The sequence below is a fragment of the Numida meleagris genome, chromosome 4, assembly GCF_002078875.1.
Source record: "Numida meleagris isolate 19003 breed g44 Domestic line chromosome 4, NumMel1.0, whole genome shotgun sequence".
Lineage (NCBI taxonomy): Eukaryota > Metazoa > Chordata > Aves > Galliformes > Numididae > Numida > Numida meleagris.
The window spans coordinates 51,084,471-51,111,560 of record NC_034412.1 but is presented as its reverse complement, the minus strand read 5'-3'; the positions used below and the strand labels follow the sequence as shown (position 1 = coordinate 51,111,560).

Here is a 27,090-nt window from a genome sequence, read left to right as displayed (position 1 = left end):
ATGTTTGAGAACTGGGCTACAGACTAGTTTTGTTGTGGGGTTTCTTTTAGAACAGTTTCACTGCGGCGTGGCTGCTGAGGAGATGCGTGGTGATGGAGGGGTCCCTTCTGGGTCCGCCCTCCCCTCAGCGCTGCCTTTTGTCGGACCAAAGGCAGGGAACCACCAGAATTAAACATCATTCCTGGACAAAGAAAAAAATGGGAAAGAGGAGTTTGGAGCCACCCGCTGAGGGGGAGGGCAGGGCCGGGCCTGTGCCGGCAGCGTCCCGCCGCCGCGGGGGCGCGACGGAGAGAGGGAGGGAGCGGGCGGAGGGCGGCTGCGCGGCCGCCTCCCCGCGCTCTGGCGGCCCTCAGCGGGCGGCGGAGGGGAACGGAGCGGGAAGGCCACGGTGGGTGCCCGCGGGCGGTGGCGGCGGGCTCAGGGGGAGGGAAGAAGGGAGCGGCGGGGCGGGGAGGGGCAGGCCGCCGCGCCTGCCCATCAGCGCCGTGCGGGAGAGGAGAGCGCCGGGGCGGGCGGCGATGGTGCTGCGTGCTGACGGCCGCCCCGCGCTCCCCCATAGGCGGCGGCCACGGAGGTCCTGAGGCGGCGGTGAGCGGGCCCGGGAAGCGGTGGGGTTGGGCCGGGCACGGTGCTGCGGTGCGCGGGGAGGGGGAGAGGCGGGGCCGGGGGTGCGGGAGGATGGAGGGGGCCTCCGGATCTCCCCCGGGCTTCCACCGCCGGTACGGAGCGGGCGGAGCTGGGGCTGGAGGCCGCCCGAGAGAAGGGCTCCCAGCCCCTCGCGGCGGGACGCTTTCAAGCTTTCTTAACGCTTTCTGGTCGGTGATGAGAACCGGCGTGGGTTTCGCCGGGTTTTTAATCTCCAGCAATCGACACCTCCGCAAACCGCGGGGTGATCTCTCTCCTGTTGGAGACTGTGTCATTCTCTCGGAATTGCATGTTGAGAGCAACAAAGGCGGTGACTTCTTAGGAGCCGCCGGGAGCTGCTCCGTTCCCTTCCTGGGCAGTGGGGAAACGGCTGGAACCGGTTTGGTTCCGTGTGTGCGATGCGAAGTGGATGTAAGACGTGAAACTGCGGGGTTGGGTGCGGGTACCTGTGGGGTTGGGTGTGGGGATCTGCGTAGGAGGAGGGAGCCTGAGCGTGGAGCTGGGCAGGAGCGTGATGGGGTCCTGCTACCTCTCCGGCGGGATGGAACGTGTTTGGTGAAATGAAGTCCAAGGACTGGGCTGCTCCTGGGGGCTGAGCATGTCGTGCTCAAGTTGTGCCCCTCCTGCCTGCACCTGGCTGCTGTAGGGTGACCCCAGTTATGCTCCCAAGAGTTGGAATCGGCTGGGGCAAAAGCACAGCTGGGAAAACATCGGTAGTGGGTTGGTTCTTGTGCAAGAAATACTGATGAGGAAAGAGTCAATCTGCTCTTAGATCTTTCGTTTGGCAGTAAGTTACGGCAGATTCTGCCACCACTCCTCATGCTATCAGACACGCCTGTCTGTGCAGCTTGTATGCCGAGTGTTTGTGCTTCATTGGAAGAACCTCTCCTCCCACCAACAAGCATGTCCACCCATAGCAGCCCTTAAATGTAAGCAGTATAATCATAGAGTCATTCAGATTAGAAAAGACCACTAAGACCATTAAGTCCAACCATCAACCCATCCCTACCATGCCCACTAACCATGACCCTCAGTGCCACATCTCCATTTTTCTTGAACGCCTCGAGGAATGGTGACTACACCACCTCCCTGGGCAGCCCGTTCCAATGCCTTACCTCTCTTTTATCTTGCGAAGAAATGCTTTGTAATATCCAACCTAAACCTCCCCTGGTGCAACTTAAGGCCATTGCCTCTCATCCTGACAGTGTTACCTGGGAGAAGAGTCTGACTCCCACCTCTCCACAGCCTCCTTTCAGGGAGTTGTAGAGAGCAATAAGGTCTCCCTTGAGCCATGAGGACTGATCTTTGCAATGTGCCTTTGCACGGAAGCTCAGGCCAACATCGATACAAGGCACTGGAGAGTTAGCATTCACATTTCAGCTCCTCTAGGATGAGTTGCAGTTTTTTTAGGTAAAGGTATTGCATTTGCCTGTTCAGTGGGAAGGAAGGTATTGTGTTTGACCACATTGCTTTGCTGCTTTTCCTTTAAAGTGGGATTTGTCAGCCATGCGGTTCCTGTAAATATGGGTTAAGTATAACACCAAAGGGCTGAAAGTTGAAAGGCACAGCCTTTATCTGTTCACTTCCTAAGGAGCTTGGCAAAGCAAGGATGTTAATGTTCACGTGTGGAACAAGAGACAGTTCTGACATCAATTGTCACTTGGCAATTTTCCTCTCAAATTAATGCGGGTCTGAGCAATAATAATTAGCAGTTGGGTAGCACAGTAAATCTTCCAAGTGCCTTCAAATCATAATCAGCCAACCCTAGACAGATAAAATGAGACCGGGCAGCCTCTGAAACGGAGGTTATTGTTGAAGTGGCAGTCACTGGAACAAAGCTCTGCTTTATCACTGAACCTCTGAGAACTGCTGTACATTAAACACTGCCTCAAATATCTGTATGTTGAAATAGTGACCAATAAGGCCCGGAGGGCCTGGTTGCTACAGGCATCCTTGTTGGAGCTCTCTACAGTCAGGAGACCTTGGTCTAAAGAGTCTCTGGTGGTTGTTCTACAGCACCTATCAGAAGTTAATAACTTGGACAGGAGTGGCATCAGCTCCTTAGGGAAAATGGTTTTTCATTGGAAGAGCTTTCCAGTTAACCCAAGTAACAAGCCTAGAACTTTATGCTGTTGATGATGCTTTAAAACTGAAAGTGGTTTCACCAGCACATTGTTAAGCCTGGGAACATATAAGCATTGGTGTGCCTGCCACATTTTAGACATTGGAGAGAAAGTGTTGGTTAACAGTTTTGTAGTTTTAAAATGAACCAGTCAGTGAAACAGAGTTCTAGGATAGTGTGTAATGGTGCAGGAAATATCTGTAAGCGGTTGTCCTGAGCTGTCACTTTCCATGGGACAAGTGTGGATGGAAAACCATGAATACCAGAATAAGATAATGTTGTGTGTCGCCAGCTAGCTGTTAATGAAATCTGTGCATCTGTAAAGTAGGGTGGAACTCCTGAAAGAAGTGGTTCCCAGCCCCACCTCCTCCTCAGGTGCAGAGGAGGAAGCTGACGCTTATGGATGGGAAGGGCAGGAGAAGACTCTTTGGTGCTGCTTTTATTTTGTCCAGGCTTCTCTTCCTCCTATGCCACTTAAATACCTGGTGAGCAGCCAGGCATATTCCTTGTGCATCATTATCTATTAAAATGCCTTCATAAAAAGGAATCGAGTGCCTGCCTTGGGACAATGATATGCCCTGTGAATTTGAAGTCCAATTGCCAGGATAGGGATCTGCTATGCTTAGCTTATGAAACTTCTTAGGAAGAATAACAGGTGAGAAAACTTTGTTCTCAGGGTTTCATCTGTTGTTCTCCATCTTTTATGTGTAAATTTACAATGTCATGCCAGCATGCCACAGAAATTCTGTGAGGAGTAATTGGAGAACTGCAGGAGACATAGTGTTAAAGCTGCCAATGTTTGGTTGCTGATATTTGAATGCTGTACTTTTTCAGGTCATTCAGTGTCATTAATGGTTTGTAGATGATACTGTAATGTCGGATTTAATACTGGATGTCATGTCAGCGCATTGTTCCCACTGGAACCAGTTTATAGTCAGATGAGTGAGAAAGGAGTTAAAGCTGCCCTCCCATTTCCAAGTGCTCCATTTCCAAGCTAGAAGTGAAGCACAGAGAGAGAAATGTAGAAATGGTAAAAAGGTAAGTGCTGAAATTTGGATTTGAACACCAGCTTCTTGTCAAGTGCTCGAGCCAGCCTGTCAGAAAACATCACTTTTTCTATAGACTCTCAGGTGGCAAGACTTTCAACCTCTTTGTGCCTGTACTTTGTCAAAGGAAGGATGTATTTAGGGTCAGGGTATTCTACCAGCTGTTTTGTTTCTTGTTGTCATGGTTTTGTGAAATTGTCTTAGAAACGTTTGTATGTGCCCAGGAGAGAAGTCTGGGAGGGAAATTCCTGTAGAGTTTGCTGAATTTCTTGAAAACAAATCTGAAAATGGTCTTTGCATTGTGTTGACCTCTCCACTAACTGAGTGCCTGTGTGTAGTGTAGGTTCTTTGTTTCAGGCATGTATGCAGAGAAGTTCTTCACCACTGGCATCCCTGAAATCTGCTTTATTTAGAAGAAAATGTATCTCTTGAGCTGAAAGATTCTTTGAGTGACTTTTCTTGATGGTGCTGTTGCAGATGTTCTACAGTTGTGCTGCAAGCTTGAAACTGATGTCAAGTTTAACAGGAAACATTCTGATCCTAGTCAACTCTTTCCCAAGTGAGAGAACTTAAACACAAGTTCTCTACCACCTTTCCATGAAATCCAATTTTTTTTGGTCTTTAATTTGTTGCGGGGGGGGGGTGGGAACTGTTGCAGTACACAAATTTCTGATGTTTTAAAAGGTTGAACACATAGTCATAAGTAGGTACAGCTGATGCTCCATAGAAGACAGGTGCCAGTAGTCTTTCCATTGGGTTCCAGCATGCCCTCATATGTTGGAATCTTAATGCCACGGCTGTTTGCTTTATAAAACTGAAGGTATGAGTTCTCTGTACTACCGCAGTTACGTCAAGTCACTGTAGAAACTGTTTCATTCACTGTTGACTTCCTTGCTGTTTCGAAATCAACACTGAAAGGCACAAAAAGTTGTGAATGTAAATAATATTCGCAGCCAGATGGCATGTTTGGAGATGTAAGCGTTTGTGAATTCATGTCTGTTCTGTAGTCCTTCTTGGTTTTTCTTCATATAATAGCTGTTGTTGTGATCATGTAGTGGCCAGGCCCTCAAAGCCTCTTACAGGGGAAAAAACAGGGAACTAAATGTGAAGGCTTTGTAGCTCATTACTGAGTGCAGACAGAACATGACTTATCTTGTTATCACAAGGGTTATAGACACTCATTTGCAGCTCCTTGTTTGTACAGGGAATTGGTTCCCAGTGACTCATTTAATGTTTCAGATGAGGATTTTTCCCTTTTAAATAATATTTTTTTTCAGCATCTCAGTGATGTGTGTAGATTGGTTGCTATGTCTTCCCTTTTTCACATAGACGTGAGTAGCTATGCAGAGGGCATAGAAACCAATGAACCTGTGATATGGGTGGCCCCAGGGCTCTCATGGGGTCACCAAGGAAAAGTGATGGGATTTGACTCTTCAAGCCACGTGTGAAACATGGCAGTTGTTCTGAGAGCTGGAGGATGGAGTTGGGGAAATCTTAACTATAATATTTCAGACTTACATCAACTTTAGGATTGTGTGTCAAAGGTTTTTGGTAGGGCTTTTGAGATCTTCTGCTAACCACTTCTGTTTTCTCATTTTGAAGGATTAAATGGATTAGAGGGGACTAAACTGAAGTTGAAGTTTACTTAAACTGTTACAAATATCTGTGTTTCCTAACAGAAGCATGCCTGGTTTTAGTGATGAAAGATTTGCACTTGCACATTGCCTGAAGTTATGAATGCATAAAAAAATGGAATATTTTTGTCTTTTTTCCTGTGTCATATGTGGATAGTTGAGCAATATAACAATGCTATTCCTAGAAATACTGTGAGGAATCTTACTGATTCTTGTTCCTCTCTGTTGTCACGACTTACAGAGTGCAGCAATTTATTATTGCTCACCATCCATTTTTTATTTGCAACACTTAGCATTTCAGCAAGAAGTTACAGAAGGGAAAAGGAGTGGATGGTTATTGCCTTTTATTATCTTTCCCATATAATCACTAAGTGAAAGATCCGTTCATACTGCTTAGGATTATGGTCAGTGAAATAATAGGTCTGTATTTGCTCCCAGTAAATTAACGGGGAAATTGGCTGCCAGGCAAGCAAATAGTTTGATAGAGTAGTACAAGTTCTGCTTCTGTTATTCACTTGTTAATGTCAGTGAGTAATAGTGCACATGTTGCTTTGTGAAACGGTCTCTGTAGTATGCGTTGCTGACTGGACAACCGTGTGGTTAGGTTTATAGAGAGTTATCCCTCCAGCCTCATTGCAGAGTATATGTAACTTCCTTAAAGATGCGTTTCACCAGGTAATAAATCATGTCTTCTCCTTCAGAGGTCTTGTATTTCTAACATCCTAGGCTATTTCAACTATTCAACCTTAATAGGATTGAGACACATTTTCTTGTTTATTGTTCTGAAATTTTCTTCAATTGTCTGCAAGGGTCAAAATTGTGCCTATTTACATTAATTTGGCTTCTAGGAAATGAGAGTACTACCTATCTGGACACGTTATTGCAGTCAAGAAGCACTTTGTAGTAAAAGATTTGTCATTGCAGGTTTTTACAAAGGAGGTTCTGTCCAGCCTTCCTTTTGAGTTCCTGCATATCCTGAATCATCTTTCCTCTGTTCTGTAGACCAGTGCCCCATGCCTGTTGAGATTTCCTCTTAACCTTTTGAAGGGGAATTTCAGACAAAGTCAGCACGTTGGTAGAAAACTGTAGATGGTGTGGCAGCAAAAGAACCCACATCAAATAGCTGCCAAACTATATACATGTATATAAGTTGTTATGGTAGAATTAAAAATTTTACAGTATTTCTCCTTAAAAGTAACTTTCTCCTTGATAAAGTTTGGGATGAGACTTCACACCTTCAAACTGGGCAGCATTCCTGGATCTCCCACCAGGCCGGGGGTTGTTCAAACTCCAAAAAAAAATGAGACAGCTGCCTTGGAAATCTGCTGTGATGACCCACTGAGCAAGATCTGCAAGCAGTGGACCACTATGACTTTTGGAGGCAACAACAGAACGTTAAAGTTTTGTTTCCTTGAAGAATTTTCTTCTGATGCTGTTTACTTGGCAAATGAACATTCTTAGGGAAAGAATCATATTCCCAAGAACTTGAAATTTTGAACAGCCTGAATTTTTCAACATGCCCTGTCATTGCAGTCCCTTGAATGACCTTAATGTGGTTACAAAGATGTACTAGCTGGCAGCGATGCAAGTTTGTTTCCATCAGCTCTATAGACTCAGTTATTGAGTAGCTGTGCAGTTTGGTTATCACATTGTAGCAACACAATCAGCCGCAGCTTTAAGCACAGGGACTTACCATATTTTCTGTGCTAGAAAGCTGTTTGAATCTGTTGGTACTGTGGTGGTAGTGTACGCAACAGAGGCAGGCAGGGGGAAGCATTTCCTTATGTCCAGTGGCTGCAAGCGTGCATTGTTAAGTGCTGATGAAAGCACTTCATTAGATGGCCATGAGGCGTGAGAGATACCTCAAAGCACTTGGCCTGTTCCTCTCCAGCAAAACTGGAGAAGATTAGTTGCTGCCTTCACAGCAAACAAAGAAAATACTCTTTGTGAAGTGCTGAATTAGAGCTGTGTTACTGGAAAGGAATGTCATGTGAACTGATAGTGTCAGTGTGTTCAGAAAGGGATTAGAAAACCTGACAGCACACTGGGCATTATTGACAGTTAGACGTGACGGCTCAGATCTCACCTTTGCTCAGGAATCCAATGAGCCAACATCTGCTGAGGAAGGATGCAAGGTGGAGGTTGGCCTCTTCTTCCGGGTAATAGTGATAGGACAAGAAGTGTTGGCCTGAAGTGGCATCAGGAGAGGTTCAGTTTGGATATTAGGAAGAATTTCTACTCAGAAAGAGTGGTAAGGCACTGGCACAGGCTGCACAGGGAGGTGGTACAGTCACCATCCCTGGAAGTGTTCAAGAACCGTGGAGATGTGGCACTGGGGGACATGATTTGGTGAGTATGGTGGGCATGGTTTGACAGTTGGGCTTGATAATCCTAGAGGATTCAATCTTAATGATTCCTTGATTCTACGTACCTGAAAGAGAAATTTCTGTTTAGCTGAAGAGTTGTAAGGAGGGGTTTGGGCTGTCTGGTTCAAGCTGCAGTCCCTTGCTTTTGACATTTTAACCAGGGGGTCCCCAGTCCCTTCAGACACCTTAGGAAGGAATGCAGTGACAGGCAGTCATGTAACCAAGGGAGCTCATGGTCATGCAGCTCTGTAGAGTCAAAATGGTTGGTTGGGAAGAGAGGGGCAAGTTTTAGTTGTTTTTTTTTTTTTTTTTTTTTTTTACCTCCAGAATGGTTCTGTCTCTACGTTTCTGTTGCATTTTTTTGGTTGTTATTAAAGAGGAAGGTGAGAATATTCTATTTGATGAAATAATAAAATAGTTTAGGCAAATCTATTCAAATATTAATTGGTTAGTCACCATTAAATGTTAGTGAGCTCGATACTGACGTGTATGTTGGTGGATGATGTATGCAATCTCTGTGGACACAAGACTTTTAGGATGATTCATTTCACTTATGGTTTATATCACTTATGTAATAATGAAGATGTAAGAGGTCGTTTTTGTATCTTAATTGAATTCTAGTTTGAGTTAGAAAATGCTGGTTGCTGAGTTCATTTCTACCAGCTTAACGTAAAGTAACAATCATGATCTGAAAAAATAAAATACAGGCTTTTAAACGATGTATTCCTAATAGCAAACAAGGAAGAAGTACTCAATGTAGCAGAGTTGGGCTTTTATACCTCTTTAGATGTTTACGTTGACTGAAAAGAATTAAACAGTCATGAGAAAAATAACTTTTAAAGAGTAAAATGTAGTGCAAGGTCAAAACAAATGATGTGTGTAATAGCCGTGGCCAGGTTTTAAGACCAGAAAGCAGTTTTCTTGATTGCCGTGATAAGGAGAGTACTTTTGGGTACTTGAGTCTTTGCTCAGTGCAGAGATGAGGTACTGAGAAATGAACAAGATGTCAGTAAGAATAGTCAGAATGCTGGGAAAAGGCTTCAGTGAAGGTGAATGCCTTGCTAGCATGAATAGCTAAGATCTAGTTCAGGTTTTCTGATGGTACTGTGTGTAGTCTGCTTCTCAGAGCAACGTGAGGAATCATGATGTTCTGAATCTCACCTGCACAGCTCAAATTATTCCTGTTGTGTGGAGTTGTTCTGTGGTGACTTGAAAGCAGAAAAAGAGCCATAGGAACAGTAATTCAAAGAAGAGGACTGATGAAACAAGCAAATAGAAATCAACTTGCAGAGACGTAAATTGGTTGATTTCTCTTACAGATGAGAGACTCAGTGCTGAAGAACTGAAGGGCATTCCGTAAGGATAAAGGCATTCTTTTTGTTCATGCCTGCTTCGATGTCACATTGCTATTTTCTGTTGGCACAACTGCATGAGCTGTTTTGCCATGTGGGCTCTTTTGCCCGGCTTGCTGAAATAAGCATATAAGAATTAAAAAGAGGATTTTTCACCTTAAACCTTTTAGTTACTTGATACAGTCCAACAGCTGCACACTCTATCTTTCAGTACTGACTATTAAATAGTCAAGAAGAAAAAACAAGTTGAATTTAGTTTGGTATGTGAAACTTGCTTGTCTAGTACAGAATATATTTTGCAATATTAGAGAAAATATTTAAGTTTGACATTAACTGAATTCTTTGATATATGCATGCTCTCTTATTCTGTCCCACCCATTGTTTTTGCTTTGAGAATATTAAAGAATTGAAGATCACAGCATTTAACTTTTCACCGTAGCATGAACTGCAGCTTGGGAAGTCTGCTGATGATGCAAAACGTGCTGCTTCTGCTTCCCTTTTCAGTGGTTTTGGACAAGGGGAAGAGAAACGATTGCCTGTCTAGACTTCAATAATTTCTATATAAATATACCTCTTACTCAGACAACATTCAGTTCAAGGTTTATAATGTATTTTCAATGATATGCTACGAAACCAGTCAAAAAAAAGGAAAAAAGAAAAAAGAGAAGAGTCTGTTGTGCCAGAACTAAAATGCGTCTCATGGGAATGATTGTCTTTTGTAGTACTTTGGAGCCCCACGGTGCACTGTCTATAAACTGTTTTCAGGACTTTTTTTTTTTTTTTTTTTCCCCAAGGGTCACCTGGAGATGCTGGGGGCTTTGCTACCTGTTTATCTTTACTGATAGTGAAGGATATTGGGTGAAATCTTACAGCCACTTTTACAGAAGTCTCATTATTGTGGAAGCCCACTGACTAACTGAAGGAGGTACTGATCAACATGATAAAAGGCTAGTTTGAGCCCCAGCTGTCTTCAGTTAGTATTTCTGCCCATTCTGAACATTTTAATCTCTAACTTTTAAAATATAGCTTGTGAATTGCTGCAAGCAATTATTTTGCCATGAATGATTGGGGTAATATTCAATTTCCAAGTTGGTGAATGAAAAATGGCTAGTAAAGCAAGGCATGAAAATTCTACCCAAAAAAAATTGATTAGAAATTATAATAATGATAACAGTGATCAACAGTACGTCTTATATTTGCTAGCAAGACTTAGCACCTATAAAGGACATGTTGTTGGTTATAATTTGAAATGCCCTTATCCATTTCCTTGCCTCCAAGTTGGGTGCCCCTTCTCCAGCTTAAGCAGTCTTGTGTGCACTCTGTCAGCTCTCCTCTCCGTCCTGCTTCTCTCTATGGCTGATGGTGTTTTGGTTCTGTCTCTGTTCCTCTGCACGGTGAGGAAGCTGTGAATTATTCTGAAAAGATATTAAATTCTCCATCTTTTTGCGATTTAACTTGTCAGATTTTGGTCTTTCTCTTCCCATTTTTATTTTCTCCTCACCTCCTTTTGTTAGTTTCACTTCGAGGATTTCTGTAAGTGGAGAACTCTTGATGCTTCTTGCTGTTTATCTCGTACCACTTTTTCTCGGATAAGTATGTGCACTTGGAGGTAAACCTGCACACCAGGACCAGGTTTTGTTTCTTTGTTATAAAAATCATGGGAAGGTGAAAAGATGTGGAAATTGGTTCCCATTCAGGCATCTGTGATTATCGATAACTGTGTGATCTCTCTTCCCTGTTACAAAACAAGAGAGACTGTCCTGCTGCGTTCCATTAGTTGGCTTAGTCTGATAATTAATCAACTAAGAGTGATACTAGGCATGGGGAATCGGAGATTCGATCGCTTCTGCGAGGCGCTCCTCAGTGGAGTAGGGAGTGGTGGTAGTTATGGCTTAGATTCTACTTTTGCTTTTAGATCTCTAGGGGAAACTCAGTAGACGTTATTATGAAGAAAACTGCATCTTTTGACCAGAGATAAATTCCATAACTCTTTATGCTCTGAATTAAGTGAAAAGTGGGCATTTTTAAGCCAGAACTTAAAATATAGGATAAAAAATAGATATTGGAGAAAAGAGACTTGGAAGAAGGAAGCGTAACTATCCTCAGGACAAAGTAACTTGATGCAGATGGCAGTTGTGTTTCTTCTCAGAGGTGTGAAAAGTTGATCAAAACCATACCTACCAAAGGCAGAAAATGAAGTCCTCCAGTTGAGAAGAAATTAACCAAATCAGTGAGGTTAGGTGCATACAACTATTATGTTAAATGTGGGAAAAACTGTATTCCCTACGTTCGTATTTCTCTTTTTGTCTCCATCAAGGCCTGGACTTGTAGTGAGTAACACAGTCCTAATAACTGCGGTTTTATGGTTTGTTTCGTTTCCCTCTCCAAAGTTAATGGCAGAGTGCAGTATTCAACTTGGGTATATTAGGGAGATAATTGGAGTTGAAAACAGTGTTTATTTACTTGGTACGTTTGAGTTCTGCATGTTTTCACAATGAGATTTCTTAATCTTTTCTACTGCTATGGACTACTGTTCCCTCTATTCATTTTTCAGATGTAGGATTGTATTTGGGATGGCTGGAAACTTAATACTGAACCTGATGTTTGGGGTCAGAGCATGTCTGAGTGCCACACACTTTCAAATCTGCACACTTCTTGTCTGATATTTGTAGGCTATGGTTAAATAACCTTGTTCCTAAAGTTGTCCTTTTCCCAACTTTAAAATATTCACAAATTCTGGAAGCGTTTTCCAGTTTGACAACTTTGAAATCCAACATTCTAATTCAACATTTGATAAGCAAAGTTGATAGGGAGCGTATGGTAGTGAGGTGATGTATATAAAAACTGAAAATGTTGTGAAAGTCGTGGTATAATGTTCTAAAGTTTGTGGATCTGTTCTATAATACTTGCTTTGTAAAAGTTGTACCCATGCGTGGAAGGGATGAAACCTAGTATGAGGACTGTGTTTTATAAGAGCTGAGCTCTTTAATTTTAGAGTGATGAAATTTTTTTGGCCTAGTTGTGGTGTTTCTGCTTCTTTCATGTTTTCTAGTTAGTGTTTCTATGGTCTCCGTCAACTAAAAGCTGCTGAATATGGAATTACCAAAACGATGCATTCCGTAACTGGTCTAGCTCTTTGTGGTCTAGCTCTGCCAATAAATTCAAGTGCTCTTCTATTACCCTTCCATTCTTATTTCACTTAGTGCCTCGGCGGTTAGAGGTTCATACAACCTTCCGCTGGGTTCCATCCCAGTTCAGAGAATACAGTCTGTGCCTGGGCACTGCATGCGTATGTCCTCAATCTGACTTGCTGTCTGTTACTGCTCATAGAACATTGTCAAAAGAGAAGAAAGGTGATGCCAGGACTTGCTTTCCTCTTGTGGCATCTAGGCCTGCAAAGGAAAAGGTTCTGCTGGCTTGTCCTTGTTATGCAGCCAAGGGTGTAATATGGCTCTTTGTCCTCTAACTCCAGTAACATGAATGAATTGAGCATCCATACAAAGCAGAACTTCCCTGAACTCTGTGGTTTTTTTTTTTTTGGTTTCTTTTCTTTTTTTTTTTTTCAACAGAGGGCTTGGCATTGTGTAAGCGGAGGGAGGAGGTGGAGGTGCTGCTATCTTGTTTTTCCTGTTTTCTGGCAATGCTATCTTCTGTAGCTTGTTCTGTCCTGTCATCTCTCCAAGTACCAAAATACTGCAGTTGGATGGAGCGTTGATGCGTTCCAGCTCATGGAGCTAAAAGAGATGTGTGACACTGGGCCATCTCACTGGCTGTGGCTTTTGGTCATGTGTCATGTGTGTGTGGAAGGTGTAGTTAAGAGTTCTGCACATCACCCTGCAGCTATTCATGATGCTGTCAAATAATTCCAGTGCTTATATTCTTTGTGGTGAGGTTTCTTCTATGGTCTGAAGCTCATTTAATTTTTTTGTCTCAGAAACCATAAGTTTGGGCAGCAGTAACAGGTGGAACAATCTCTTAGGAAAGGAACTAACATCTTGTCCCATCTAAAAGGAAAAGAACTACTAGTCACACTGAAGGCAGTTAAAGCATGAAGAATGTCATGGCTGTAGGATTGAATAAACACAGCATCTTAATTGGAGATGAATCAGAAACGGGGTGTGTGTGTGAACTGTGTTCAGTGGGCAGTATAGGTAATTTAATAGTTGTTAAGTTGTAAACACCATATTGAATCGTATAATGTGTAATTATATTTTTCTGAAATGTGATAAATAGAATGAGAGGCTGAAGGACTCAACGTTACCTGGCCATGTTCCTGTTAACGTGTTATTTTGGTACAAAGCCCTTGTGCTGTGTCAACTAATGTTTTGGAGCAAGATCATGATTTCCTAACCATAAGCATTCCAAGTTTATGTCGATTTGTTTACTAATTAATCTGGAGCTAAAAACCCCCTAATTGCAAGATTTAAGACAGTGTAAGCTATTCTGGAAGCTTTTGGCTTTCATAAAGAAATTATTTGAAAAGCAGGCATCCATGACCAAAGAACTTCATGTTTTCTGTCAAAGCTTTTCAGCTGACAGGTAGTTCTTGATATTCTGATTAGGTGATGATGTGTGTCACATCGACTGCACTGTTCTTACTGCTCAGTTGGCGCTGCATCCACAGAGTTGAGTGCCATCTAGCAGATGGGCAAGCAGTAGGTAAATCATGATGGATGTCTTGAGCTGCAGAAAGCAGATCAACTGTGGATCCTAGGGTACAGAAAATCCGAGTGGAAAAGGTAACATCTACTCAATGCTCACAAGGTGGTGGTGCTCAGAAACCCTGCTGAGTATGGATTTAACGGAGATCCAAGGTGACTTGAGAGTCTGAGAAATACTGGAATATGAAAACACCAACGCAAGTGGATGCTTCGGCATTTTGGGAAAACCTACAGTGAACCTGTGAGGAGTAGTGCCTTCCTATGAAGTCTGGCTGCCTTATTGTGGGTAACTGGTCTGTTTGATAACATGAAAGCAATGCTGCGTGTTGTTTGCTCTTGTTCAGATTTTTCTGACGTGCCCTGCAGATTGCTTACTGGCTAGGGAGCATGTATGCAGACAGTATGTATATCTTTTGTCTTAATCAATTTCTGTGTGCGCATGAGTATGGAAGAAAATGCAAAAAGAAGGGATCTGCAGTCTAAAAGAGCAAATAATCTCCCTAGTTGCCATGGACTCTGCTTTTGCCAAACAGCTGTTAGGCAGAAGAAGGAATCTCCATGTTTGCACATTATGCATCTGAATCAGGGCACAAGCATCTTCTATACTAACCAGTCTGTTTTGTTTATTTTTTTTTCAATTTGGTTTCACCAAACCATGTTTAAGACAAGTGATGTGCAGAGCTTTCTGCTGTCTCACCTCTATTGCATTCCTTTGGTGGGCTCTCAGATTTTGGGTGAAAAAATGAGATGTAGCCTTGGTCAAGGATAGTACTGATGGATTTTGAAGAGTCTGCTCCTCAGCTGTGCTTTACTTCACTAAGGGGAAACATCTTTTCTATCACAGTTGCTAAGTGCTTTCGAGAAGTAGCAGTTAAACTGAATATTTCTTATGGAAAGCAGGTCACTGGAGGAGGGAAGGCCTTTCTCTATAGGACACGTCTGTGTGCAGGTGTCATTGAGATGCTTCTCCAGCAGTGGTTCTGCCCTGTACAATGTGTCAGTGCTGGACTTGCAGTACAGTGCATGTGGAATGAAGAGCTGCTTTCTGGACAGATGGAGCTCTGCTGCAGCCCATCTGCAGCTATCAAATCTACTTTTACAAATGCTTACAGAACCTTGCTTTAAATCTGCCTTAGCCAAAACCCTTAATAGGTTTTAGAGACTCTCTAATTAAGCTTTCAAGTAATCGATGTTGACTTCTAAAAATAGATTGGTGTTCCTGTTGTTTTACAGCTCCATTTGCCCCTCAGGGTTTTTCTCCTGTTCTGTGGGAGAAACATAAAAATGAATTGTTTGGTACACATGAAGTGTATGTATGTGTGCATTTGCCTACATGTATAGACGTGTGGTAATGTAATACATGCACATGTGTATGTGCTCAGGCTCTGACATGGGCATATATCACAAAAAACATATCCTTCCTGAAGGCTGATATAAAGTTTAGAGGGGTAGGCACGTAATTTCATTTGACAGTGCTTTTTATTTCCTTCAGAACAGTCTGACTTCGTTTGAGGAAAGTATAACGAAGCAGCAGCTTATCAACTGTTGTCCTTTGCATTGTTCTGTAGGACAGTTATGCTATGGACCAGTGAAATGCAGCCAGCAGCTTGTTCACATCTCTGCCTTCGCCTTGGAGCATGTGTGTTTCTTGGTCTGGCCTCCAGAACAGAGTTGGGATCTCATCAGCTACGTCCTCTTTGAGGAAGTGGTTTCCTTGAAGCTGGGTCTCACTAGAAAGTGTATAAATGGTGTTATAAAATTGGATGGTGGTTTCTCCCTGCAGCCCTCCCCTCTTTGGATTTCTTTAGCAAAAATCTTTGTACAGATTTTAACACCTGTTGGGAGAAGCATAGATCATACACCTTCTAAATTGTATTTTGAGCATCTAAAAAGTGTAAATCTAGTGTTCTGTAGTACCATAACTTCATTCTTAGTAATATCTAAGAATTTTGCATGTGAATTTATGCTTGTCTGTGGAAAAAATGTGTTTGTTTTTTTTCCTGCTTTAGGAGAGTGAAGAAAATGCTGTGCTCTAGATAGCAGACTTGATACCTGCTACTGACCTTGAATTAATTTAGTTGAAGTAGAACAAAGATCTCCAAGCTTATGCATTGGTCCTAAAATTGCTGTTGTTCTTGTGTATACAGTTCTTGACAGCTGAAATGTAGACTTATGTTCTGGCTTGTCTGTTTTTCAGGGTAGAAATGCAGAATTTCACAATGGGAATTAGTCATTTCTTGTATGAGTAATAGCTTTATTCCCAGACAGGTGAGTTCACAGATAAGATATCCATGGTGTAATCGAGCTGCTGACCTTGTAGTGCTCTGTTCCTTATGCCGTATGGCCCAGCAGTTTTTTCCCAGAAATTGAACATGAAATGGTAACTGACTGGAAAGGTCACACACTTCTTTTTCTGCTGCAGGTCCTGGGATTCTCTGGTGGTTGCCTGTGTAATAGGGCTTCAGCAGTCGTGTAGAGAAGTTTAGATTTCTGAGAAGTTGGGAATATTGTTGATAAGTGGAAACTGAATTTCTGCTTTGCTGATTGGAAAGCAATTTGTGGAAGGATTGAACACAAAAATGTTAGAATAAAATTTAGCTTTGAATTACCTATGATAGAGCAAGCCTTCATACTTGTTAAGACTGTTAAATTTAATAGTGATTTACACGTGTTACTGCAATGTTAACGTTAACCTTTCTCACTAAAGTTTGGTGGGTTTTAATATTTTTTTCAGTATTTTAGCTCATTAATGTCACAATATTCTTATATTTACCTCAAAGTCAGCAACTGTTTTGAGTAAAAAAAAAAAAACACAAAAAAACCTGTAAAGTTTCCTGAAGTGAACTTTCTTTTTGTAGTGCTGCATCCAAGAAATGTGAGGACTCATACTCTTGGCATGCTGTGCCTAGGTTCCTGCTGATCCAGTCGTGCTGTCTTCATTTACATTCATAATTACCTCCCTGCAAAGGGCTGTTGAACTGAGAAGAGACAGCTATAAAGTGAGGGATTGTTCAGTTACTGAGAATGGAAAGGTTCGTATCTAAAAGCATCTGAACCCAGCAGCACTGGAGAATTGATCTAATGTAGCGCCATTGATATTGCCTTATTACCACAGGAGAGAGTTGAAGCTTAAGCTTTCAAGAACTCAAGCTGTTTTTGCAGCCCTGAAGTTTCTGCTTTTCCCTTCATGATGTTTGTGCTAGTCACAGGTATCCTGCTGCTACTTAGCAATTGAAATGAAAGTTGCACATCTGAGAAAGGTGGTAGGAACTGTGCCTCTCCCAGGTAGACTGATTAGCAGCAAACTCAGGGAGTTGCCAAGGGATCCTACACTGACAATTAAACCAAGAGAGGGATACGAGAGCCAGACCCCGATTTTCGTGGATTATGCTTACTTTGTAGTGATAATTGTATGCTCTTCTGAATATGATTTTAATATCAGATGTGAAACATCAGCTACCTTGATGTACAAAAGAACAGTCTCCAGTTGCCTAGGAAACATGACTTTCATGATGATTATTATATACATCTTGGACTGGATTTACTAGTTTGCCTTCCCTGGAGCCTCAGATAAACAAGTTGATCTGGTTCTGGTGATAGAGAGGCAGAACGTCAAGGGAGGGAGCCAGAACGTCAAGGGAGGGAGCGTATTGTCAGCTACAACTCTGCTTGTCTTCCACTGAACCTTCCATCCAGTGCTGAAAGCTGATTTCTTTCCACCTTCCAGGAAAGAAAGCTAATGCTTCTCCAGCAAAATGCACACTGCTTGGCCTGGGGGTGCAAGCCAGCATTGCAAAGTCACGTTCCTCTGTCGTCCAGACACTGGAATCCAAGGCTGATTGAAGGTTTTGCAGGGAAATGCTGAAGTCTCATCAGTATGTGAAGGCATCACTGTATGGCTGGAACAGAAGGGCTAGCAGCCCCCTGTGCTTCTGGGAACAGGTAGTGACCTTCACCTTTCTCAGGTGTTACTGCAAATCGGAGTTAGTTACTGCTCCTTTACATAGGAGGTGTCAACTCAAGGAGAAACCATCAGTTTGAAGAGGAGATGCAACTGTGAAAGAAATTTCCTGATCAAATGTGAGGTTTGGCTCAGGTGTATGGCACTGTACTGCTGGGATTGCATCCCGTCTGCCTCCAGGAGCAAAACAGAGATGAAAGGAAAGTAGGAATGGAAGAAATTTCCACAAATGGAGGAAGAAAGGTGTTCCATTGTGTTAATACCAGTGTCTCCAAATGAAAAAGGAATTGATGGAATGAGAAGCGCCAAGAAGCACGTTTGGTTCAACAACTTCCATTCACAACATTTCTGGTGGCTATTTAGAGACTTAAAAAAAAAAAAAAAAAAAAAAAAAAGAAGGGGGCAAGATTTGTATGTTGTGGGGCTCTCCTCCACTTAAGTCTCCTATTCATATCTGTAGACATGAAAATGGCGGGCATAGCACAGGGCTTGTTTCTTTATTCTCTAAGGCAATACATGATAATAGTGTGCAGTAAGTATCTTGAGTGTTGGGTTCTAAACAATTATACATAAACACAGCAGATTTGATTAGCTTATGTGTTTACCCTGATTGCATGCCTGACTTGAATATTTGCAAACAGTGCCTTATTTTGTGGAGAGTCTATGCAAATTGGACCTGCAGCTACAGGGAGCCTCACTTGACATACACACAAACCTGTGTGGATTTGAAAATAAGTTTCAAAGGGTACCAGAGCCCGAGCTTTTTGAGTTGGCTCCAGGGTTCCCCACGTAAGCACAGTTTCAGCAGCAGTGTTACTGGGGATAAACTGATAGACGCGTTCTCGATCTTCTTCAGGGGTGTGAGATGTGGGTCAGCATAAATAAATAGGATGGTGCCAGCACTCTAAAATTACAGGGCATGGCGATGACTCCAGGTTCTCAGGCTCTGAAATGGGAGAGGCCAGGCTTGCAAAATGTCCTGGTACAGCCCCAGTTTGGTTTCACTGGGCTTTGTGAGCATCGGGTGCTTCTGAAAAGCGCTTTGCATTCAGCGAGTGCTCAGCAAGATTGTCTGTGGTTTGTTTTTGGGCAGCTAAGAGTGTCTTTAGAGATTTAAATTTCAAGAGGGTGTTTATTTATTATTTATTTTTGGACAGAAATATGTGTTACAGTGCTTCTGCTTTCAAACATCGGAGTCTCCAAAGCAGAAGTTGATAAAGGGATCTTTCTGTCTGCTAAGAGAAGAGCACTCGTCAGAAATTGCAGTTTTTGGCCAGATATACTGAGAGCAGTGGGCAGTAATGTTCCTGTTCCAGTCAGATGAAGTTTGACATGGAGAAAGGGTTTCTTTTGGTTTTGTGTCTTTTTTTTTTAAAACGCACAGCAGATTTGGGACTCTCACAGAGCCTTTCTGCTGCCTCTTTTCTCTTTCTCCTTTTGTCAAAGAAGAAAAATGAATCCCAGCATATTTTCTCTGATGATCTGGAAACTCCAACAGTGTGTTTATATTCTAGATTTTTATTTCCCTACTTCTAGTACATGTAACAAATGACAGCATGTAACCGGAGCAGCTGTACTCTGCATTTCTTGGCAGTGTGCTCTGATGAGATACGCGGTAAGAATGAAGTAGCTGCAGGCATCTCAGTGAGCCCATGTTGTTAAAACACAGCTTGTGACCTGGGGTTTTGGTTCTGAATGTGGAATGTGGGGAAAAATGCTGATGTGGAAGGCAAGGTAAACAGCAAAGAACGTGTGTTGTTAAAAACCAATGCACAAAGTAACTGGCAAAGTTGCTGGAGCAGTTCAGCCTTTTGACTTTCAGTCTTGTGTTTTTAGGAACTCTTTGACAAAATGACTGATAGTACTGTCTTATTAGACACAATTACAGCAAAAGTTTCTTAACATTTTGGGTGGCAAGAGTTCAGTAAAATCTCAAAAGAGCAGGCAGTGACATTTCTAATTTTCAGGTGCTGTTTCCAATTTAAAACTGATAAGGAAAATTGTTAGTGGTCAGGGGAGGGAGAACTCTGAGCATCTCAACTGCACACATAAATAATTAAAAAGCAAGTTGATTTGCAGACTAAAGTAGTAGGAAGAGAAGTTGTTTATACTCCATCGATGAGAGTTTGACGGTTATTTGGTGTGGGGCTGTGCAGTGCTCTGTAGATGCTGGGTCCTTGCTGTGGGATGCGGAGTGCAGCGCGGAGAGGGGAGGTCACGAAGCTTGCTTTGCTCATTGCACTGCCAGGGAGTGTCTGAGCCATCTCCTCAAGAGGAAGGAGATCGCACTGGTGCTAAGGAGCTAAGCAGGCTTTGGAAAGGAGGTGTTTGAGGTCGAGGAGAGGCCTTTGGCCTCAGCTGCATTCTGTCTTGAAGCTGTGCTGCCCATATGGCTTACAGTGAAATGGCATGGAGGGTGAGAAGCTGCACACAGGGCTTGTTGGGACAAATGGTTTGCACTTGAGTTCACTCTCTTGTCCCGAAGCAAATAAACCATGATGTAACTCCTTTCCTGCAGAAATTGCACTTGTGTATGGTGAAGAAGTACATTCTGTCTCAGAGAGAGTAATCTGAAAGTCAGCTGCATGTGTATGCTTCCCCAGCGTCAACTCCTCCTTTGCTCACTGTCTTCCTGCATTGTTTTGCGTTTCCCATTATGTACTTACCATAAGCACAAGAGAAAAGTCTTTGTGTTCCTCACAGCGTACTTGTTCTGAGCCCACATTCCCCTTTCCTGAGATTCAGGAGCGGCGTCTTTTTGCCCACCGCATTCACCAAGAGCCAGACGCTATGGAGGGATGGGACCATAGAGTATGAGGAGACAGCAAATTCAGAACTGTGCTTTTCAAAGTGTACCATTCCTACAACTTTCTCCTTGTGAAAAACCCACAGACAGTGTGGAGAATGTGGACAGTGCCTGCAGAGAATTGAGTCATACAATCATAGAATCACTGGGGTTGGAACTAAGATCACCAAGTCCAACCACCAGCGTGTCCCCACCATGCCCTCTAACCCTGTCCCTCAGTGCCACATCTCTGTTTCCTGAACACCTCCAGGGACAGTGATTTCACCACCTCCCTGAGCAGCCTGTGCCAGTGCCTCACCACTCTTTTGAAGAAGAAATGTTTCCTCCTAGAGTCTGTGAAAGTGCAGTTTCAGATATAATTTTTCTTCTGACCACTTCCAGGGTTACAAAAGACCATAGACGGGTCAGCCCAAACTTCAAGGCAGAGAGAGAAATTGCAGCATTGTTTCCTTATTCTGTATGGGTACTGGTGAGACAGAACTGTTGTGGAGAAGTTCCTTTCAGCTGCGTTACCCTTCTCATCTGTCAAAACAGCCAGCACTGCAGTTTTAAGATGGTTTTCAGGAAGAAAAGATAAGATTAAAAAAAAAAAATTGACCAGAATTCTCCTTAGCTGCTTTTCAATGAGAAACTGCAGCTCGTGGCATTTTGCACAATACCATGTTTATAGTAATGGATGCTTTGTTGTATTCTGCTTCGGTTTTCCAAATCAGTTTTTATTTTTCTTTCACTCATGCTATGCTGAATAAATGAAAGCTAAAAGCTGGAAAAGTATGAAGTAAAGAAAACTAAGCTGCCTCTGAAAAAATGCAGCCAATAATATGTAATTTTCAGTACCAGAATATACGTAGATCTCTCCAAAAGCAATGCCTTCTATTTACTCCCATGGAAATTACAATAGATGCCAAAAGCACAATAATACCAATGATGCAACAAATTCTCAGCTACAAAACGCTATTTTTCTACATAGTCACCACTATTAGCTATGCATTTTTGTTAGTAATGAACAAGAGCCTGCATGTTTGATTGGGTTAATGCATGGTCCTGTATGGAGCCAGTGGTTGGACTCGATGGTCCTTATGGGTCCCGTTAACTTGAGTTTTTCTGTGGTTTTGTTTCTGTGACCTGAACAATGTGTTATTGTACAATAAAAAGATGGTTCAACTCTTTGCGGAGTGTTAAGGCCCGAACTCCTTCATCTGTGAAATGAAATCTGTTTTTTTTTTTCTTTCTGGAAATAGAATACATAGAGCATTGGAACTATTTTTCCTTCATTTTCTCACATTGACAAAGAAGCTGAACAGAAGACACTCATCAGTTCCACAATCTGTGTGTTACAGGCAGTACCTTGTATTGCTTGGTCTTGAAATAATATATCAGCTCTCTGAAAATGTGTCTGAAGAGCTTCCTTTGCTAACAGCCGATCATCTTACTTACACCTTTAATAATCATTTTAATAGGTCTATGAATGCAAATCAGCTGCAACTTTTAATCATTGCCTTTTTTTCTTTTTGTTTTGAACAGAGCAAACTTTCCCCATAATATAGGGACTAATGTCAGCATGTTGTATTTGTTGGTTTGGTAGCCTGTAATATTAATATTGATTGTTGTGGTCTTATCCATGTTTTTCAGCTTCATAACAGCAGGTGGTCAATTTTGTGTTGTTTTCTTTTTATCCTCATGGTGAATATTATATATTATTTATGTCTGTTGAGTTCTGTTAATATCAGAGGACTTGGAGAAAGTAACTGCTGTGTATTCTTAACTCAGCTGTGTCTCATTTTGCAGATAACATGCATGTGTCACTGGCTGAGGCTCTGGAGGTTCGGGGAGGGCCACTGCAAGAAGAAGAAATATGGGCTATTTTGAATCAAAGCGCGGAGAGCCTTCAAGAGCTTTTCAGAAAAGGTAAGCGTTTTCAAGGAGGGATATATGCAGAACTGGAAACATTTTGCTTATGTTTTCCTGTTGTATATGCCCGTATTCTTCATCAGCTCTAAGCACACGTGATAACCTGTTCCTCAGTAAACTGCTTTTCAGGTGAGCTGGCGAGCTGTGCCTCAACTCAGAAGCTATTTCCAAACATTCCATTGTCTTCTGTTGAGACATACAACACATGGGGTTTTGCATGGTGACAGCTTCACTTTGGTAGGAAGCTACTACATACTCTATGCATTATTGGAGACATTTAGAAAGGAAATGGAAATGCAGACTAAGTGATAAATGTGGCTGAGGTCGTTGGAGCGATTTGATATTGAAGGGGTCACAAAGTCAAGGATAGTACAGTATAGTGCAGTCATGCCTAGGCTGCTCTGAAGTGATTTAGTCCTGAGTGAGGCCAAAGCAAGCCACTGGAAATACTTGATCAGTGGACTGGCAATTGCTATCTAGAGTGCATTTAGCGATACATTTATAGGTACTGAGAGGAATGTGATTGCCTGTTGATTGCCTGTTCTATTTTCAAGTATTTTCAAGTAGTGTCAATAAATCTCTCCCCACCAGCCCCAAAGAAGACTGCAAGCTGAGCATCTTATCTTCAGTGCTGCTAGTAATTTTCTGTCCTAGCATTAGGTCTAAGTCTGGTGCCCTTCTTCTTCCTCCTTCTCCCTCATATTTTCCTTCTTTTTTATAACCTGCACACCCTTCAGCCCATTCTTCTCTCCCTGTCCCTCTGCATATACCCTCACGCATTTTAAAAAAAAAAACAACAATAAAGACTGAGGTCAAGTTTTGGACATTGGTGGCACCTTTAATCTGGGCTTGGATTGAGGCTGCGTTTCCGTTATACGTCCAGCATTTGAGAAAATTTATGGGGATATATCATCTGCTTGTATCTAGGCATGCATAGATGTGCTTATACAAGTTTATTCAGGAAAAAGTCAGAAGCTCTCCCTTTGAAAATGGCTGTTATTTTCATCATTTTTCCTTATTACTATGCAAGGGGCATATTTTCATTATTGAGGGAAAATGCTGTTGTATTTTTTGCATAGATTTTGCTTATGGTTCCAGCAAGATTAAACATTCCAATTGTTTAGGTTTTGTGTATTTTGTTTCTAAGAAATGCATTAGACAAACAGTGTGTCTCCTCAAACACCAGATCTATCTCATGTATGACACTACCTCCAGACATGATCTCTGCTGGATGGTTCTCAAGAATCGAAAGAGGACAGGTGTGGGCAGAAACTTTCATAAAGTATTAGATTTCTGATCTTGATTCTATAGAATCAAGATTTTATAATCAGGAAATGTTATCAGCTTTTCCCTTTTTTTTTTTTGTGAATGTGAATTATGGGTAAGTTTAGGTATTGTATACAAATTGAATTTCAGCCCTGTGCTAGCAGCAGTCCACATGTGGTGAGAAGTATTTTGCTATTAGGAATATTCACTTTATTGTTGCTATTTGACCAACCCTCTCTGCTCCTTGTACTGCAAGAAGGGGAAGCTGGCATATTCTTTCCTGTCTCTTTCTTTCTTTGATATTTCTAGAAGAGAACTGGGGAAAGATTGATTTATTTATTTTAAGACAGTGAGTGTGAAGGACGGCATATAACTTCACTAAAGAGATATCGTGAATGATTACAGAGTTGGACACCTCAGAATCAACACCTGAAAGAAGCCCGTACCTTAAGTACGTAACAGTGAAACTGCTTAAAAATTGTAGACTGGAGTGAGTGTTTTATAAGACTGAAGTCTTCACTGGAAACAGGAGCTCACCCTTTCTTAGCAGTGCAGAAGAGTTATAACTACAGTGAAGACTGCCAGCAAATTGAGGGTGAGAATACAGGGCAGCCCTCCTTTGGAGGAACAATGTAGAAAGATGTGAGAGCACAGAAAGCAAAGCTGCCCCAGGACTTCTGTTGTATGTTTTTAAGGTAGGGCAGTGTCTGCCAGTCAAGACTGGCTGAGATGGCAGCCGTTTCTGGTCTCACTTCCTATCAGTGAATACCAAAACACAACTTTAGATAAAATCAGTGCCAGAAGAATCTGTCTCTTTTTCGATATGAGGGTGTTTTACTGAGCTGTTCTGCTAGTTCAGCAGACTGTTTTCAGTCGCATGCTATTAATTAACCTGGAATATAGCCCTGTGGTAAAATGCACTTTAAAAGACACCCAAATGAAAGAGCCTTACAGTGTAAGAGAGCTTGACAAAGGCAGTTTAATTCCTCCCAGCAAGATGCAGATAACCAGTCCTTAATGAAGATTTGGCTTCTCTAAGGAAAAAAATCTAGACATCTTTTTCGGTCATCTTGAATATCAGTTTCTGTGCTGGCTTGTAAAGATGTGTTGCAGAGCTGCTGGAATAAAGAATGCAGATGTTCCCATGAGCTTTCTTGTCTGTCTCAATTTCATTTGCTCTTTGTGGAGAACCTGTAGTGTACAGGGCATCCTAGAGAAGTCCTGCTTGTCACAATTATCAATCATAACATACAGCTTGACAGAACTATTTGGTGGCAGAGGTCATATTTCCAGAGCTGTTCAGATGTGTGCAACCACTCTTGGCTGAGGCATATTCACCACATTTGGTTCTAGTCGGTCTCAGAGATGCTCTTCTCTTGCTCTTTGCAAGCTCTGGATTCCCTTATTCTGTAACAAAATCTAAGCTTGGTGAGTGTTTTCTATATCAAGTTTCTTCTGTTTAAAAAGCAAAACTAAACAACAGCAACCCCCCCCCCCCCCAACAACAACAACAAAACTATGGCCTAACCAATTTGAAATTAGTATTAAATGGCATTGGAAATTGTCATTACTTACATTGTCATCTGTTTGCAGCTTCCCCACATCAGCCCAGCAGCCACACGTACATAAAGGAATGACCAGCCCAACAGACCGTTTATATATTTGCGAAATCCTGGCTGAATTTTGATAGCCTTCTCTGTTTGTCTGAAGTTGAGAAAAAGTGTCCTTCAATTCATTTGTTACTTAATTAGTTTCAGGAAATTAGGGAAAAAAATCTGAGACAAGCATCTGTTAAAGATGTAATGGCTTCTTGGTTTGGAAGTGTTGTGTCTCTTAGTGAGTCTGTCTACTTATCCATCAAAGCACCCAATACAAGTACATAATGAAATTCCATATCTTGCTTTTTTAATCAAAGTTACACCATATCTAATTCAGCAATTGATCAATAAATGTGCATATTTTTATGCTTATATGTATTTATAATTCCAGTAGTTGTTGAACCCATTAAAATACTTTACAAATTGATTTCAATCATTATAAGCAGTAAAAGATAGGATAGAAGTGCTCAGTTGCTAATCACTGGTGTAGAAGATCAGTGCTAGTAGCTGTCTTGTCAGCATATTATAAGATGTTAAGTGGAGGAGAAAGACAATCCCGCGCTCCTGATTGCAGTTGTGAAGTTTAAATGAATCTAGTGATTTGAAAAGGCTGATACCAGACCTGCCCTTCTCTTACATCTGTTTAATTATCTTCACTAACTATTTTGTTGTTCAGAGAGTGAATCAGCTGTGTCAGACATGCTGCATCTTGTATTCAGCACTGCGAGAAGGCAAAGGAAGAAGCCTTTGAAGTGTGGTATCTCGACTGTGAGCACATAGGTGTAAGGAGCATGCTGTGCTCTTGGCACTCAGTAAGAAACCAGGGTTCCTTCTCTTTAAATAGGTTGAAATGGGGAAAGCTTATCAGAGCTTGAAAGTGGAAAAGATTTTGTTGCTTCAGCCACTCCTGTGCTAGCATGCTTTATGAGTTCTGGAAGTAGTTACACCATGCGGTTCAAATCAAACAATGTGCTCAGTGTAGGAAGAAGAGAAGGGGAGAAAACAGTTCTGCTAATAGGAGAGCGGGCTGGGTAAATACAGTCACTTTACAAAAATGTAAATGGAAAACTCCTTCTAGAAAGAAAAGTTATACCATCTGAAAGTGCATGTGAAGAAAGACAGTGGTGCTTTTTCGGGCACCTGTAAATCTTGTTGAGTCATCCCGTTGCATGCTCTCTAGCTTGGGTGAATGTAATGAAAGGCAAGGAGGCGAAGTGAAAGATGTTGGTGGAAACTAGTGGTGAGTCCTGGTAATTGGAGCTGAGTGGTTGGGGAAGAGGAGATGGAATGGGTTCTTGTTGATAAGAGTGGGAAAAATCCACATTTTCCAGCCACCCATTGCTGGCAGATTTGAGTAGATTGTTTTTTCTACTTTATGTATGTCATTTCCTACCAGTTTTGCCAATGGCTATGGCCTAAGGGAGAAAAAGTAGGAGAAAACACAATTAAAGCTTGAATTGTATTAATAGTTTAGGAGTTCAGAATTACCAATCATCGATATTGTAACATTGATCAATTTTAAACTACTGCCTGAACTTTCTCTCTCTTATAATATTGTTTGGGTTCTTTTGCTTTGGCTACTTGTGCGCTGTTAAACTGTTTGAAAGACTGTTTTCAAAGTCCTCAATTTGTTTGGCAGATGATATTAGCTGAATAATCTTCCAGTTTTTATTGCACTCAAAACCAGTTCAGTCTCTCCTTTTAAGTAAGGCCATACTATTT

The 27,090-nt window shown here is 41.9% G+C and overlaps 1 protein-coding gene across 9 annotated transcripts in view; it reads left to right on the top strand.

Annotated features, from left to right (window-relative positions):
* PTPN13 (protein tyrosine phosphatase, non-receptor type 13) overlaps positions 243 to 27,090 on the top strand; it is a 104,613-nt gene continuing 77,765 nt past the window's right edge. For 7 of the 9 annotated variants that reach the window (XM_021395180.1, XM_021395173.1, XM_021395174.1 and 4 more), the window contains exons 1-2: positions 455 to 588; positions 22,382 to 22,501. In XM_021395180.1, coding sequence (XP_021250855.1) covers positions 22,387 to 22,501 — 115 coding nt within the window. In that variant the 5' untranslated portion in view covers positions 455 to 588; positions 22,382 to 22,386. Of the gene's footprint in view, positions 389 to 454; positions 589 to 17,584; positions 17,769 to 22,381; positions 22,502 to 27,090 lie in introns of those variants that run through there. The other 2 variants (XM_021395171.1, XM_021395172.1) reach the window with 2 other exon arrangements.